Source organism: Lycorma delicatula, chromosome 1 (assembly GCF_047948215.1).
Source record: "Lycorma delicatula isolate Av1 chromosome 1, ASM4794821v1, whole genome shotgun sequence".
Lineage (NCBI taxonomy): Eukaryota > Metazoa > Arthropoda > Insecta > Hemiptera > Fulgoridae > Lycorma > Lycorma delicatula.
Window position 1 is genome coordinate 86,966,525 of NC_134455.1, and position 16,812 is coordinate 86,983,336.

Sequence of the window (16,812 nt, forward strand, 5' to 3'; positions counted from 1 at the left end):
TTTTTTAAATGTCAAGTATTATCTTCTGATCAGGATTTTTTTTTTGTAGTTATATATGAATTATTTACTGACTTTACCTTGTACTATTTGGGCGGGAGAAACATAACTAGCCAAAGTAACTGATGTTCCTTTAGGTACAATATCTACTTATTACCCAAAAGGGAAATCATCAGTCAAAATTAAAAACAATATTTCACAAGAAAACTTTTAAAGATTTCATTTGCTTAGATATTTGAATGCTCTCAAATTTTTTACTTCAGTTTATCCACACTATATATCATACCACAAAAAAACTGTCTCTACATGATGAGGAAGGAACGCTCATTTGAATTTTTGACATTTCTGTAGAAGTTATACTTGTTTTTCTTTAATTTTTGTCAGTTTAATTTCTTTTTGAAATGCATCCTGAGCATGTTAATTTAAAAAAATTGCCCACATGTGAATAGGTTTAATTTTTTAACTTTTTTTTACAGGGGGATACTGAGCAAGTACATACCATAAATATATTTTTCATCTAAAGGCCCACTGATAAATATTTCAAATAAAGAAATTTAAAAAACTGGCACAATTTCATTCATGTAAACCACTGTCTAGTTAAAATATGTTCATCTTCCGTCATTAAAACAAATTATTCATGAGTTATCCTGTACAAAAAGTAGAACAAACAAAAGTAAAGCCACTCTGCTTCACTTTTACATCAAACAAAAACTTAGCACAAAAATAAAATGCACCTTACTTGTAGATACAACTTTAATTTTATTCATAATACATACAGCAGATAGCACTGCTATGAAAAGTTACAACGCTGACCAACAAAAATTGTATTATGATAAAACTTTTTATTAAATCAATGACATGTTGAAAATAGCCGATTCTGATAAAAAAGAAATATAATTCAGTGAATTTTCAAAATTTCACTTATGGAAACCATGTACCTATCTCTTAAAAGTGCGATTTAGTCTGTGACCCAAAGTACTAGTAAACATAAACTATCCTATAAAATGAAATGCTCTCTGATTAAGCTTTGCCAGTCAATAAATAAAAAATGATTTAGATAAATGTATGCTTTAATTCTAACTCAAATATCAATAAAAACACTGTTAAAAGAATCATTGTTATACAAGGTTTTACTTTGAGAAATTAAGTCTTCTTGATTATTAATACATCTATAAATTTTCATGTCATCAGCATATGACATATATGAAAATAAATACAATAGATTACATCATCTACCATTATGCTGAATAGAAAGAGACCTAAATTATATCTCTGAGGGAATCCCAATATAAGAATAAATCCATTAGAATTTATCTTCCCGAATTTACTATATATTTTTCTGTTTAGCAAATAAGCAAAGAAAACAATTACATCATCAGAAAATCTGTAATAATAAAATTTACATAGAATAACAGAAGTTTTCATGAACAATTTTATTACATACTTTTCTTATGTTGAAAAAAATCCATCTGAATACCCTACCTGGTTTCTAAACACTGACTAATAAAGGTTAATAAAATTTGTAACTATGGATTTGTAACCATCATAGGAAGAATGAATACATGTTTATTTATTTGAAATTATTTTTAAACAAAGAAAAAATACGGTTATATAGCACAATCTCAGTTGTTTTTGTAAGTAGTAACACACAATGTGGCTGTAGGTCTGAAATTCCAAACATTCTTTCTTCCACCTCATTTTTAAAAAGGTCTAATTCTAGTCAGTTTCCTAGTTGGAAAGGCAGTTTTTCTTAAACATAAATTAAAGTTTTATACAATAGAGAAAGCAAAATACTGCAAAAACCTTTAATCTTGTAAGTTGGGCCATGACCAGCTTTGGGTTTATATTTTTAATTTTTTACATGTTCTCAACACATTCAGTTCCCTGATGTTATTCATCAAAATCGTAGGAAGATTAGTTTAACAGACCTGTTCAATACTTGAGATAAATTAAATGTTAAATTACGTTTAACCAAATTAATTAAAAATAAGTAGTAAAATTAGATACATCTTGCACTTTTAAAAACAAAATCATTTCTAAAAACACATTCCCTTTCATGTTATAAGACTTCTTTATACTATTTACAAACCTCCAAAAGTTAGGAGGTTATACTTTAATATTATTCACTGCCTTTTTAACAAAATAAAATAAATCAATTTCACTTTTAGTTGACAACTATTACATTTTTTTCATAATAATCCTACTTTTTATATTTTCTGTTATTTGAACTTTTACCCCAGATTCTTTATAATATGAAGAATATTTATATTATTCATTCTTTATAATGAACTACATTGGATATCTGGTAGCATGAGTCATACATTATTAACCAATCAGACTCTTTAGGCATACATAAACGAAATCAGCCTGTGCAAAATCATACTCTAAATCCTTCAAATACCTACATAAAAAAAAATAAAGAAATTAACTTCCTTATAAGTAACAGAAATTAACAGTACAGGATAATACCTATCAGCTAGTACTGTAAAAATCACTGTTTCTACCTCCACCTCATTAAAATTTGATGCCACCAAATCAAGCATCTTGCTATGATAATTTACAACATTATTTTTTCAAAACAAATAAACAATTAGGCTCCCTATAGTTTTGATTATCATTTGGTAAGAAACAGATTATTTGATCTATTTCAATAGGTATTTATCTTATTTAAATTAAAATCACCCAAAATTATTACTCATTTATTGTTTAGGAAACTGGTTCTTCTATCCAGATTCACAAAAAAAGATGTGATCAGTATACTTATTGCTATTCTAAATATTCAGCTAATTAATATCACCCCTAACCACCTTCCATTAAATGCAATCTCAACCTGATTCCTAGAAACTACGCTTAAAAAGAGTTCATGCAATTTGGTTCTATACCCTTAACATTCTTAAAGTATATCTCAATGACTCTTCCAATCATTCCAAACTAGCTTGTACAAATTGTAACAGAAGAATATTAAAAAAAATATACAAATGCCAGGCAAGTAATCAATCTGCCTCCAAAAAACTAAGTTAATAAAGAGAAAGGAATGAGTAATTAATGAAAAACTATGAAAAAAAAAATTTATCACCAAATTGCCAATGAAATGAGTAATGCATAATAATATTCTTTACAAACAGATTGTCATCCACAATACCAGAAGATGAAAATAATATACAATACAGTTGTAAAGCCATTAAACAGCCAAATAGCAATTTGTATTAAACTATGTAAATAAAACCACCAAAAAAAATAAAAATTCCATAATAATTGTGCAATTCATAATTTACTATCATATATAAAACAAAATTTATAACTTTATAATTTATTTTATGCATTTAATTCCCTTTTTTTAAACCTATGTTAAGTAAATAAATATAGTTTTATAATTTAAATATAATCAAAAGCAATATAAAAAAAACAATAGTATTATAAATTCAAATTCATTCGATAAACTATTTAAATCATATCATTAGATAATTTATATAAGATAATTAAGTAATTGCGTTCCCAACCTAAAGAATCAACTTAATTTTGTTGAAAATAAAACAATAATCAATCCACCAGTAATAAAAATTTTTAAAAATCAATGCACAATATGCAATATATAAGTAATAAATAAATAAATACGAGAGAGCAAGACAAACCAACCCACCCTCTTCAAATGTGTAATAAGCGACTTAAATCTACAATATACTCTACATCTTTACTTTCCTGGCATCATAACTTTAGTAAGGCAATCAGTTAAAAAATAAGGTATGGGTTTTTTTGCATTTCATGATTCACAGAACCCAAAAAAATCAAAACGTGGGAGGGGTAATGTTTGTATTTACATGTGCTGCCACATTTGAAGCATAATAACTTTTGACTGAATAGAGAAAGTACAAAAATTCATAGTATATGAAGCAATTTGGGGGTAAAATTTTGAGATCAATATCTCCAGAGGTTTTTTGGGGGGTCGATTTTCTCAAGATTTTGCAAACAACCCCACTTTATATTATGTTTAGTACATGTGAACATGCTTATCTTACCATTTTTATTTTTAATTTGTCCTCCTTCCACAAAATTTAAAAAAGCTATCTTTCTGTTTAATGTATATTTTTAACTGTTTCCTAGCATAACAATAGTGCAAGCAACCCAAAAAAGACACTTTGGAGCAATATTTGGAGAGGGGGAACTGATCAAAGTTTAAAAATATTGATTTTTTTTTTAATTTTTCAAAATTTTTTGGGTTTATTTAAATGTTTAATAGTATCAAAAGTTTAATAAACATTTAATAAGGTACTATCATAATTCACTCCCCAAAAAAGAAATCTTAGTAACTTTTTATCAATGTACATTTTTTAGTTGATTTTCTTTTTAGTTTCTTCCATTTGCCACAGTAAATGTAGAAAAATGTAAAAAAACTTCTTGGAAGATGATTTTGGAGGTGAGGAAGCAGAAAAAATAAAAAAATAATGATAGTTTTAAATACACTAGCAAGCAAATTAATCCAAACACAGATGTTATTTAATAAAAAGGAACTTTATTTAGAAAAAAATCATCAGTACAATCTTTGAATATCTAGTAATTAATGTGTCCGTCCACCATTATTCTTAATTACTTCATGTTCACAATTTGGCATCCATTCAACAAGTTTACACGACATTTTTTTTATTTCTTCATCATGAAACCATAACGATATTATTGCTTTAATGGGGTCAATTTTTGTGATAAAATTAATTTTGTGTCGTTTTTTGATTATTGCCCAACGATTTTCAGTTGGGTTTAAGTCTGGAGAGTTTTTTGTTTTTTTTTAACCTCCAGATCCACCATTAGGCATTCTTCAGAGGATGAGATGAGTGATTTGTAGCGTGTGTGAAAATGCCATACCTGACCAGGATTCGAACCCGGGACCTCCGGATGAAAGTCTAGAGAGTTGTCTGGCCACAGGATCCTTTAATGTTTTGTTCTTCAGAAAATTTTTCCACTTCTTTGGCTGCATGGCATGGCATGGCACTAAATCTTGCCGGAACACTGTGGGAATTTGTTGAAGATGTGTCACAACCCTTTCCTTCAGAATCTTGACAAATCCATCACTTTTTAACGTACCATCTGGAAGTAATGAACAAGGGTCTTCAAATAAGAAACAAACCCCAAAACATTTTTTCTTGGTGTTTAAGTGATTGTTGGATATGAGTCAGTGATGTACTTTCATCTGATCCTTTTCTAATGTGTGGAACCGTTTCTCCCAAAACATAAAAATGTGATTCATCAGAAAACAACATTTTTCTAGTCTTCTTTGGTCCAGATAGCATTTGTTTTTGTCCACAACAGCCGTTTTTGTACATTGCTGGTGTTAAAAGCTTCTTTTTAGCTTACTGTCCAGCTGCAAGAAGTCAGCGTTTAACAGTTATCATGTGTAAATCTGTTCCAGTGGCTGATATTTCTCGATTTAAGTCCACAACAACTTTGGATCAAGTTTATTTTTTTTTCACTAATAACCAATCCTGTATTGGAGTAGTTTTTCTTTTACGGCCAAACTTACTTTCCTTTGAGACAAAAAACAACCAGCTTTTTTAAATTGTTTTAAAATAGCACTCACTCTCTGTTCCTAGTCCAACAACACACTCAGAAGCTATTTGTCATTGTGTCACACTGGTATGCTCAGAGACACAATCTTTGAACACTTTCTTACAGTTAAGTCCATTATTATTTCATTTTAAGATACGCAGAACAAGAATATGAAAATATTATTTTTTAATAACAAAAATTAATAAACTTTCACAAAACACTATTTATAACATGAAAATTGCTAAATAACCAAAGAATAATAACTTCACATTAGAGAAACAATTTTAAAAAATGGGTATGGTCAAGCTGTGTAGCCACAATATAGAAATAAACAAAAACTTCCCTGTGATCAGATTAATTTGCACGCTACTGTGTTAAAAATGTCTTGAAATTCACAGAGAATCTGTCTTTAAGTAAATATGACATCTACTGATGCATCACTGTGGTAATGGAAGTAAGCATTCACAACTATTAATAAGCCCTAAACAACAATGTTCTATTTCTTACAAACTTATACCTACTAAAATTTAAAAAAAGGTAGAGCTAGAACAATCATTTACTTTATAATACAACATACAACAGTGTAGTAGAGACTAAGTCAAACTTGATTAACAGTTGTTTATTACAGTAATAATTCAATAAACTGTAATGTACAGTGTTTATTTTTATTACTATGAAATAAGATTTAATAAACACATATTTTCAAGAAGATGAGATGATTGTGAGGAAGCTAGAAAAAATAAAGGGTTAAAAGATGGCAGACTTGCCTGGGAATCCAACCTAAAACCAATGATTTAGAAGTCACCATGTTAATCACACAAAATAACTGACTAGCCAGTTATATATGTATGCTATCCATTAAATTAGATAACCTGTTTACGCCGTTTAGCGTAAAGTTTCCGTTATTTTCAATGAATTGCAAGCTAGGGTGGGTCCCATTGTTTTGTTACAGGAATGTTAAATTTCACTTTGTTTCGTATTTTTGGGTTTGTCATTTGTACCTGATTTATTATTTGTTTTCGTATTCGACCCTCCCTCCGTCATCCTTGGTGACCGCGTCCATTCTTCTATCGAATTATTTTTGACTACCCTTTTCATACACCCGTTATTCTTTCGTTCCCAAACTACTACATGCACACATCTCTTGTCTTTTACACACACTCTCTCCTGTCCACTACCTGGATCTGGTTTCCCTCTTTTTTCTTTCGCCATCTTTTCGGCAGAGTAGATCCAACATCTCACCAGTGCAGTCGCCTATGGCCATACTCTCCTGCAAACTTTGTGGTAATATTCTCATTCAAGCAGAATCTCAAAACTCGTCACTACACATCTAAGATTCTACGCATCATTCTACCACTAAACCACATCACACCTCTGTATTCCTGATACACCAGTGCGGACTATGCCCAGGATTACATATGTATTCATATGTACTTGCTTTTACAAGTTCATCTCTTGCTAATATTTGTGTGTGATACAGGCAAGTGCAAATTATTCATTATTATTCATATTAAACGTTTATGTTATCCTTGTTCATGTGTACCCCATTTTATGGGTTATTAAATGCAAACTATCGTTCTTATCAAATCTACTTTTAATTTAAACACTACTTCAGAATTATAAAACTTATGTGCGATATATTTCATATATTATTATTGATAACTATTATTATATTTCGTGTTGTTCATCAAAAGTTCGTGTTCAAACGTCAGTTACTCAGAGCAAATTACCTTTACTTGAAATGTTTATTGCAATCAACTCTATCATTTAATCTAATTTAACTTGTTAATCGCCGAGATTAATTCTTATCTATTCATGCACTGAATTCATATTCTCTTAAATTAATCTAAAGAAAATTACTCCTGATATGAAGTTATGTTTTTGTACTTCTTTGTAACTTAATATTTTCAAGAAAGCTTACTATTAGAATAAATTCTATTTATATTATTATTTATTTTAATGTGATTATATTGTGATTTAATGCCTTCTATACTGAAATTATTGTAATTAATGTTTCCTAACCTAATGAAATCTGTTCATTGCTAATCTTCATAGTACAGTATATGTTAGTAGTGCAACTGTTTTCCAGTTCCACTTTCTATTGATGTTATGTCTTAAGCATCTAATTTAAAATTAAGGTGTTTTATGTTCTCTTATTTTCTGGCTCTGTTACATTGTGTATTTAAAAAGGTTTATTCATGTATTTTTGTATTTAACAGCATTATTCATTTGTTGATTCAGCTGATATGTTAAGTATTATTAAGTTATGTTAATTTCATAATTTCCTGTTATGTTTTAAGATTATGATTATAACATAAGTTCATTTGTTACACTTTCAATAAAGTCCAATTTCTTTTGGCAATTACTAGCTGTGTGTTTTTTGTTAACTTTACCCAACATAGCTAGTTGTTTTTGGTCCTCCGGGCCGGATATCTAATACTAGAATTATAGGCAAAAAACTGATATTTTGAGTGTTTTTCCAGGTTTTTTCTTTCTAGCGGGGGCAATATTTGACCGATTTTGATAAAACTTTGTAAGGACGTGTAAACCGAACAGAGTGAGATTCCTATCGATTTTCGAGCGAATCGGTTGACTACAACTAGAATTATATGCAAAAAACTGATATTTTGGGTTTTTTCCAGGTTTTTTCTTTCTAGCGGGCGCAATATTTGACCGATTTTGATAAAACTTTGTAAGGACTTGTAAACCGAATAGAGTGAGATTCCTATCGATTTTCGACCGAATCGGTTGACTGCAACTAGAATTATAGGCAAAAAACTGATATTTTGGGTGTTTTTCCAGGTTTTTTCTTTCTAGCGGGCGCAATATTTGACCGATTTTGATAAAACTTTGTAAGGACGTGTAAACCGAATAGAGTGAGATTCCTACCGATTTTTAAATACTTCTATCGCCTCGTCAAGCGTACCCACATACGAAGCGTTGATTGAATTCCTCACGGTTGAGGAAAAAATTTCCGAAAGCCTTGACGCCGAAGCCACCTTTTCTGAAAAATTTCCCTCGAGTTCACCTAAAAATCCTACGTACTTTAATAACTCTAATCCTCAAACATCAAAATTCTCCAAACCGATAAAATCCTTCTTTGTTCAAAATCACGCTCCGTCCGGCAGCTGTCCGGTATGTGCGGACTCTCATCGCATTTATGGCTGTGAGCAATTTCAAACTTTGTCACATGAACAAAAAATCGCCTGGTTACGAAAAAATGACCGTTGCTTCCGCTGTTTGGGCTCTCATTCGCCGAAAACTTATATGTCAAAATTTAACTGCAGAAAATGTAATAACTCTTCGCATCACACTTTACTGTGTCAAAAGAGTAACATCGCTCTCTTCGGAATTTCAAATGACAGCACTTTGAAACGCTTTTCATCATCAGGTCGTTGTACCACTCCTCCATCTCCTACTTTTTCCCGGCAAAATATTACACAGAATTGTCCCTCTCAGTCTTCCAGTAATTTTCAATCTTCACATCACTCGTCTCTACGCTCACATACCCCCACTCTATCTGGTTGTCATTCTGCTCATAACGCTTGCCCTCACCCTCTGTCATCACACCTACTCCCTCGACACCTCCCGTCGCCCATGCCACTACAATCAGCTCTACTCCAATTTCACCGCAGTCTGACCCCAACGCAACTTGTTTTTCCAGTCATTCCTCTTGTGAACATTCTTCGACTGTGCTGCTTGCCACTGCCATCGTCTCTTTAGAAGACTCCTTCGGTAAACTGCACACGGTCCATGCTGTTTTGGACTCCGGTTCGCAACGCACCTTAATTACCAAAGATTGTCTTTCCCGTCTCGCTCTTCCTTTGGAAAATTCTCAAATACACCTTTCCGGTATTTCCTCTACCCATGCTTTTGTCCTTGGCACCGCCAACATTAAAATTCACTCCTTACCTCAATTCAAAAAGACCTTTCAATCTAAGGCACTTGTTCTTCCTAATATTTCTGGTAACCTGCCTTCGCGTTCCTTGTCCCCTTCAGTCGCCCACAAATTTCAACATCTCCATCTCGCCGACCCGATGTTTTGTTCCTTCTCTCCCATTGACCTTCTTATTGGTAGTGACCTGTTCTGCCATGTTTTGGCGCCTTCCGGCAACATTCAAGAATCCGGATTTCCTTCTGCGCTCTACACTGTCTTTGGATGGATAATCATCGGCAACACCTCCGAATTGTTCGATTCGCCGTCTGAAGAATCTACTTCCTTCTTTAACACTGTAATTTCACAAGAAGACTCTGTTGGCGACACTTCTCATAAATGTAGGGAAACCGAGGAAGTTATGTATGCCCAGCCTCCCAATCCGAATGATCAACGATATGAGCATCCATTTCACTCTAAAACCACTCGAAGTCCTGAAGAACGATACGCTGTCGCTTCAACTCTTGCTTCAGATGCTACGACCGTGGCTAACAACCGCAACAGATCATACAGATTTCGGACCTACGAGGCTAACCGCGTTAAACAAACTTTGGAAACTACTTCACCTCATTCTGTAAAATCTTCAAGTAAAGCTTCTGACATCGCGTCTCAAGGAACATCTGCCTCACAGCTTCCTTCTTGCGATTCCTGGTGGAATGGTCCACCAGCCTTCCACGTTCCCATCAATCGCATATCTCTTTCTAAGCCCAAGAAAACTACTTCTCAAATCCTTTCTTTCAACTCCGCATCTTCTTACCGAAAAACCCATTGATTCGAACCTCTCTCTTTGTGCTCGCCGGACTCCTCTACAGCAAAAAATGCAAAATTTCTGGAATCGATGGTCCAAGGAGTACCTTCATGAGCTCACCTCTCGTTCCAAATGGAACAAATTCCAACCCAACCTTGCTGTTGGTGACCTCGTCATGTTGAAATCCTCCAATACTCTTCCGCTGCGTTGGCTCATTGGTGTCATCTCGGAAACATTTCCTGGTAAGGATAGTATCTGCCGTGTCGTCCGTATCAAACTCTCTTCTGGTTTCATCACTCATCCTGTAAATAAGATTCATCCTCTGGTCTTCTCTTCATGATTCTGCTCGCTCGCCCCCCAGTATGTTTACGCCGTTTAGCGTAAAGTTTCCGTTATTTTCAATGAATTGCAAGCTAGGGTGGGTCCCATTGTTTTGTTACAGGAATGTTAAATTTCACTTTGTTTCGTATTTTTGGGTTTGTCATTTGTACCTGGTTTATTATTTGTTTTCGTATTCGACCCTCCCTCCGTCATCCTTGGTGACCGCGTCCATTCTTCTATCGAATTATTTTTGACTACCCTTTTCATACACCCGTTATTCTTTCGTTCCTAAACTACTACATGCACACATCTCTTGTCTTTTACACACACTCTCTCCTGTCCACTACCTGGATCTGGTTTCCCCCTTTTTTCTTTCGCCATCTTTCCGGCAGAGTAGATCCAACATCTCTCCAGTGCAGTCGCCTATGGCCATACTCTCCTGCAAACTTTGTGGTAATATTCTCATTCAAGCAGAATCTCAAAACTCGTCACTACACATCTAAGATTCTACGCATCATTCTACCACTAAACCACATCACACCTCTGTATTCCTGATACACCAGTGCGGACTATGCCCAGGATTACATATGTATTCATATGTACTTGCTTTTACAAGTTCATCTCTTGCTAATATTTGTGTGTGATACAGGCAAGTGCAAATTATTCATTATTATTCATATTAAACGTTTATGTTATCCTTGTTCATGTGTACCCCATTTTATGGGTTATTAAATGCAAACTATCGTTCTTATCAAATCTACTTTTAATTTAAACACTACTTCAGAATTATAAAACTTATGTGCGATATATTTCATATATTATTATTGATAACTATTATTATATTTCGTGTTGTTCATCAAAAGTTCGTGTTCAAACGTCAGTTACTCAGAGCAAATTACCTTTACTTGAAATGTTTATTGCAATCAACTCTATCATTTAATCTAATTTAACTTGTTAATCGCCGAGATTAATTCTTATCTATTCATGCACTGAATTCATATTCTCTTAAATTAATCTAAAGAAAATTACTCCTGATATGAAGTTATGTTTTTGTACTTCTTTGTAAGTTAATATTTTCAAGAAAGCTTATTATTAGAATAAATTCTATTTATATTATTATTTATTTTAATGTGATTATATTGTGATTTAACGCCTTCTATACTGAAATTATTGTAATTAATGTTTCCTAACCTAATGAAATCTGTTCATTGCTAATCTTCATAGTACAGTATATGTTAGTAGTGCAACTGTTTTCCAGTTCCACTTTCTATTGATGTTATGTCTTAAGCATCTAATTTAAAATTAAGGTGTTTTTGTTCTCTTATTTTCCGGCTCTGTTACATTGTGTATTTAAAAAGGTTTATTCATGTATTTTTGTATTTAACAGCATTATTCATTTGTTGATTCAGCTGATATGTTAAGTATTATTAAGTTATGTTAATTTCATAATTTCCTGTTATGTTTTAAGATTATGATTATAACATAAGTTCATTTGTTACACTTTCAATAAAGTCCAATTTCTTTTGGCAATTACTAGCTGTGTGTTTTTTGTTAACTTTACCCAACACAACCTAAATCTTCACTAAGAGTTATCGCAGAACTGAATGTGCAATTAAAGAAGTGAATACATTATAAGCAATGAATAAAGATGTAGACACACTAAACACAAATCATAAACATTTTTATCTATTATCAAGCAGACATAAAAAAGTAATACAATTACAGCATTCTTATTAATACCTAATCCTATATTTTATCACAATTATATAAATAGTTCACCAGTATATAAATTACAAAGATGGTATTTAGAACTATGTTTGTTTTTCAGTGAATAAAAAATTAACTGCCCCACCATCTGTCTGGATAGATATAGGGAACCCATCATAAAATCTTAATCATGAAATATGAAATATAAAATCTTACTATGAAATAGAAAATACTATTTTATAAAATAAAAATAGTAGTAAAATCCATTTTAATAATACATAAAAATAATAAATTCCCCTATTAAGCGAAGTCAATATGTATAATGAATTGTTTGCCAGAAAAAGATTCACATTAATTTGTTGCTTTACACTACCAGCCCCAATATTTCAAATGAAAATGATTCAATATAAAACATCTAAAGTACAAGCAGCATTAATCAAGATTTACTTTTCCAAATAGCAGCTATTAGCACAGGGAATCCAAGTGATGAACAAACTGAAGATGTCAATCAAGAGAGCTAAATATCACTTAGATTTTGTTAGAATTGCCATGTTGATATGCAACAATATATTCAGCTCAATGAAGAACACAATGGAAAACTACTTCATTTCACATTTTATTAAAAAAAGCCTGGTATGAGACTAGATAGGAAAGACTATGATCTTTTCAGAAGTAATTAGCACATCTTGTCACCTACAACCTTATGATATAAAATAATAATAATAAAGCAAGTAACATGTAAAGACACTAAATAAATGAAACTAGTATACAAAAAATTTTTCAATGCATGAATATTAATAATCTGAGCACTTACAATTGTGCCAAGTTAAATACGTCACAGGAAACTCGTTTTTTTTTAAGTTTAATTACTCAACATTAATCTGTAAAAAAACCTACTATTTAATTTTAAATAAATTAATGGGAAATGGTAAACTAACATAATATTACCCAGAAACTAAATTATTATGGTTTATTATGCAAAAATAGTTCTGTTGTATGATTAGATAGTGGATATTTCTTTTTGGGGGAAAAAATCAATTTTTTTTCAAAGATAGCATAATCATAAATGTAAGTACATAACATACTCCACACACATCGTAAGTGATTTTTTCACTAGTGAACATTAAATGCATAATGAATTTAAAATAAAACTTACCCATATATTTTTCAAGACAAGATACAATGAAATCTGAATGCTGGATGTACCATGATGCTTGATTCAATATGGCATCCTCAATATTAGTAATTTGCTTTGATAAAACATTTTTCATCACATCTTCACCAAAAAAAGCACAGTCAGTGACTGACAACAAAGGAAATAATAAAGATGGTGTTTCCACAAGATTATCTTTAAATACAGACAATAATCTTTTATCACATGATAATAACAACTTTGCTAATTCAAGAGAAATTTCTCCCCCTCTTTCTTTCAGTAAAACGAGAAATAAATCTGTAAAATAAAATAAAATTTACAGAAATATTCCATAAAAAAAAAAAAAAAAACATTAAATTAATCTGTTCATAAATAAATTAAAACAAAATTAACTTGGTAAACATCATTCATTATATTCTCCTCAATACTGCAGTTGCCCAACATTGAACATACTTTAATTATGAAGTTACTCTTACTAAAGAAAAATAATTATTTATACAGATGCAAACAAAAATGAAACCAGACCTTACCAGTTGCTTCATCTAGTATGTTCAAATGCTGTTAATGGTCATAGCATCAGACCATTGCTCAACAGCCTGTCAAATAAGAGAGAGCTTGCTGTACAGACCAAAATATTACCTACACAACATAGGTATCCTGTCCCTAGACTGGGCTGCAATTTCAAATTTACTATGTTATGAACAGAGCAATGAGTAAATGTGAGGTTAAAATCTATCACAGAGACATGTGAAATGCTTTGGTAGATTTAGGTAATAATACTATGAGTATTAACTCATTACTAGAAGCAGCATTTTTGCTTAAAAAACAAGCTTTATGTTGATGAAATATTTCAACAAGTCTAGATGATTGTCTCAGAAAAAAAATCACAATAAATTTAACCCAAATTTGGCACCTTGTTCATGCTGATTGTTAGATTACCATTCAAGAAGTCACTGACATAGCTGATATTTTACATGTTACATTTCAAACATGGGTGATCAGAAAAATCATCACATTACTATCAAGATTTCTTCCCAGAAGAATCAACAGTTTTTCAAAAATCAACAGATTTTCATTGAATCACTGCCAACAAAAATCTCCACAACATATACTTAATTGTTTGCAGGATTGGATGATCCAACCTTTACACCACGATTTATCAAATAAGTCATGCAAGCAGTCAACTCTAATGCAGCATCTAATGTCTGACCCCAAAAAGGCGTAGCAAGTCTCAGGTATAACAAAATAGAGTTTGCTAATCAAGAGAACTGTATGCTGGCACATTTTTGCACCTAAGGAGACAATTAAGACAAACATTTTTTACTCAAGTGAATCAGCAACAGGAGGCTGTTGATCACAAACCACTATTTTCCTCACAACAAAAACTAATTCCTGTTATCACACAATTCTTTTAAATATACAATCCACCCAAGAAAAGTAATTTTAACTGCAAACAGGATAATAACCTTCCTGTATCAACCTTACCTATCAAATCTATTCCTAATGATTTCTTTTCTGTTTTCAGGCATGAAGTCAACTATTAGGTTTTCAATACCATGAAGATGGTAATCACAGCTCAAGCTGGGAGACAAAAGCTTCCAGTGAGCATTTAATAGCACCTTTATGCATAATAAAATATAGACAACACAAGAATGGGTGGGCAGGTAGATAATGACAATTTTTTTTTTTTTAATAAACATCATATAAAGAAGAAAGTTGTTATCAATTCAATCTGTATATATAATAATTTTATACACTTTTAAGCTCTAACCTTCACCAAATGGACTGATTTTAATAAATACTTTTTTTATTTTCTTTAATAAGTTCCTCTAATCCAAGTAATTAAATTTCCTCTAATTCCAAGTAATTAAACTCTGAAAAAAATTTCATCATTTTTGTAGACAATTTGAAGATGTTTTTCATTTTTTTTCCTAGAATTAGATTACTATATAGTAATCATGTGATTTATTAGCCTACTGTCATTCTGACATATAAAGGACATTTGAGAGAAAATTCAAGAACATTTTGGAAAACTTAATACGATAAAAAAATGTAAACATATTACTGTACCCTACAAAGCCTTACCTCAAGCTCAATAGCAGTTTCTTTGTAGCATTCCTCTAAATTCCTTTTCTTATTTTTTTTTTTTTTTATTAAGATGAAGCTGGACCCCCACTGGCAACAAGAATTGCCTAGAGTCCACTGAGAACTCTGTTATATTTTATTTGTAATTCTTATTAACAACTTATTTTAATACAGATTTAATGTACACCAATCCATACTTTAAAATAAAAAGACAATTTTTTAATACAACCAACTAAAGAACATTGACTTAAAAAATAAAAATAATTATATTTATCCAGCTTTTCTTTAAATTCTGAATTTTCAAAGTCAGAAGCAAACTGAGTTATAAGGTAGTTATTTTTAAACACTAGCACAGACTTCAAAAAAATTAAAACGTAATTCTTAACTACAATTAACATCAATTGATAAAAATAATGATAAACATCTAAATGATCGAAACTACAAAATTAAATGTACAACAGAAATTCTAAATGTATAACAAAAAGCATAAGAAAAATACTCACCACTTTTTACGTATTCTATGTAATGAGGGTATCTTTTAATGTATAGCATAAAAGCTTGCTGTAAAGGATTTGGACCACCATTTAGTTGCACCATTTGATGTATTATAGTTGAAAAGATAGTTTCTGAAAGAAGAATGTTATTGCTTGCAGACTGACTCAATAACAATGTTTCCACATCAAACCAGCCATCTTCTTGTATACTGACAAAGAACACTTTAAATCAAAAACTATTGTATACAATGAGTTTATAATGTTAATAAACTTCCCTAGCACTTAAAACATAAAATTCAGTCTTTCCTGGTAGCTTTCTAACAGGAACATAAGTCCATCTGTGAATATTTTTAGGATCTATCATCTCAAATCACCATCCTTTCAACAAAGATTTCAGTTTAGAAAATACAGATTTATGAAAGATCTCAGGGTGGATGAGGTAGAACAACTTCCTTAGTTTGTGCCAAAAAGTCATCGAATAAGACTTTTGACTGTGGGAGAAACTTTGCATCACATCAATACGTTCTAATTTTTTTATAATAATGTCAAGGCTTTAGACTTGACATTGTTTGCCTATGTTTAGGCTTTAGCCTGTTCCTATGCTACATTCTTCTGCTGTTTCTTAAACTATCCAATGATGTTCACAATGCATTATTCATAAATGTATGCAGTGAAAGTATTCATTGATAGCAATTCAATCGTAAAATATGATTGTTGATTACTTCAGCACAGTTCTAGATAAGATTTAAAAATGAAATCAAAAACATTTTATTTACTTCGGTGTGTTTTTCTTTCTTTAATCATCATGATTTATCTTTCTTTATTCATTCATGAA

At 31.4% G+C, this 16,812-nt stretch overlaps 1 protein-coding gene across 3 annotated transcripts in view; it reads right to left on the minus strand.

The window, feature by feature from the left end:
* Nucleotides 1-16,812, minus strand: part of LOC142319837 (nucleolar pre-ribosomal-associated protein 1) — a 246,924-nt gene that overhangs the window by 103,048 nt on the left and 127,064 nt on the right. For all 3 annotated transcript variants that reach the window (XM_075357521.1, XM_075357512.1, XM_075357518.1), the window contains exons 17-18: nucleotides 15,987-16,186; nucleotides 13,402-13,695 (exon numbers count right to left, since the gene is read on the minus strand). In XM_075357521.1, the coding sequence (XP_075213636.1) occupies nucleotides 13,402-13,695; nucleotides 15,987-16,186 (494 nt within the window). The remainder of the gene's footprint in view (nucleotides 1-13,401; nucleotides 13,696-15,986; nucleotides 16,187-16,812) is intronic.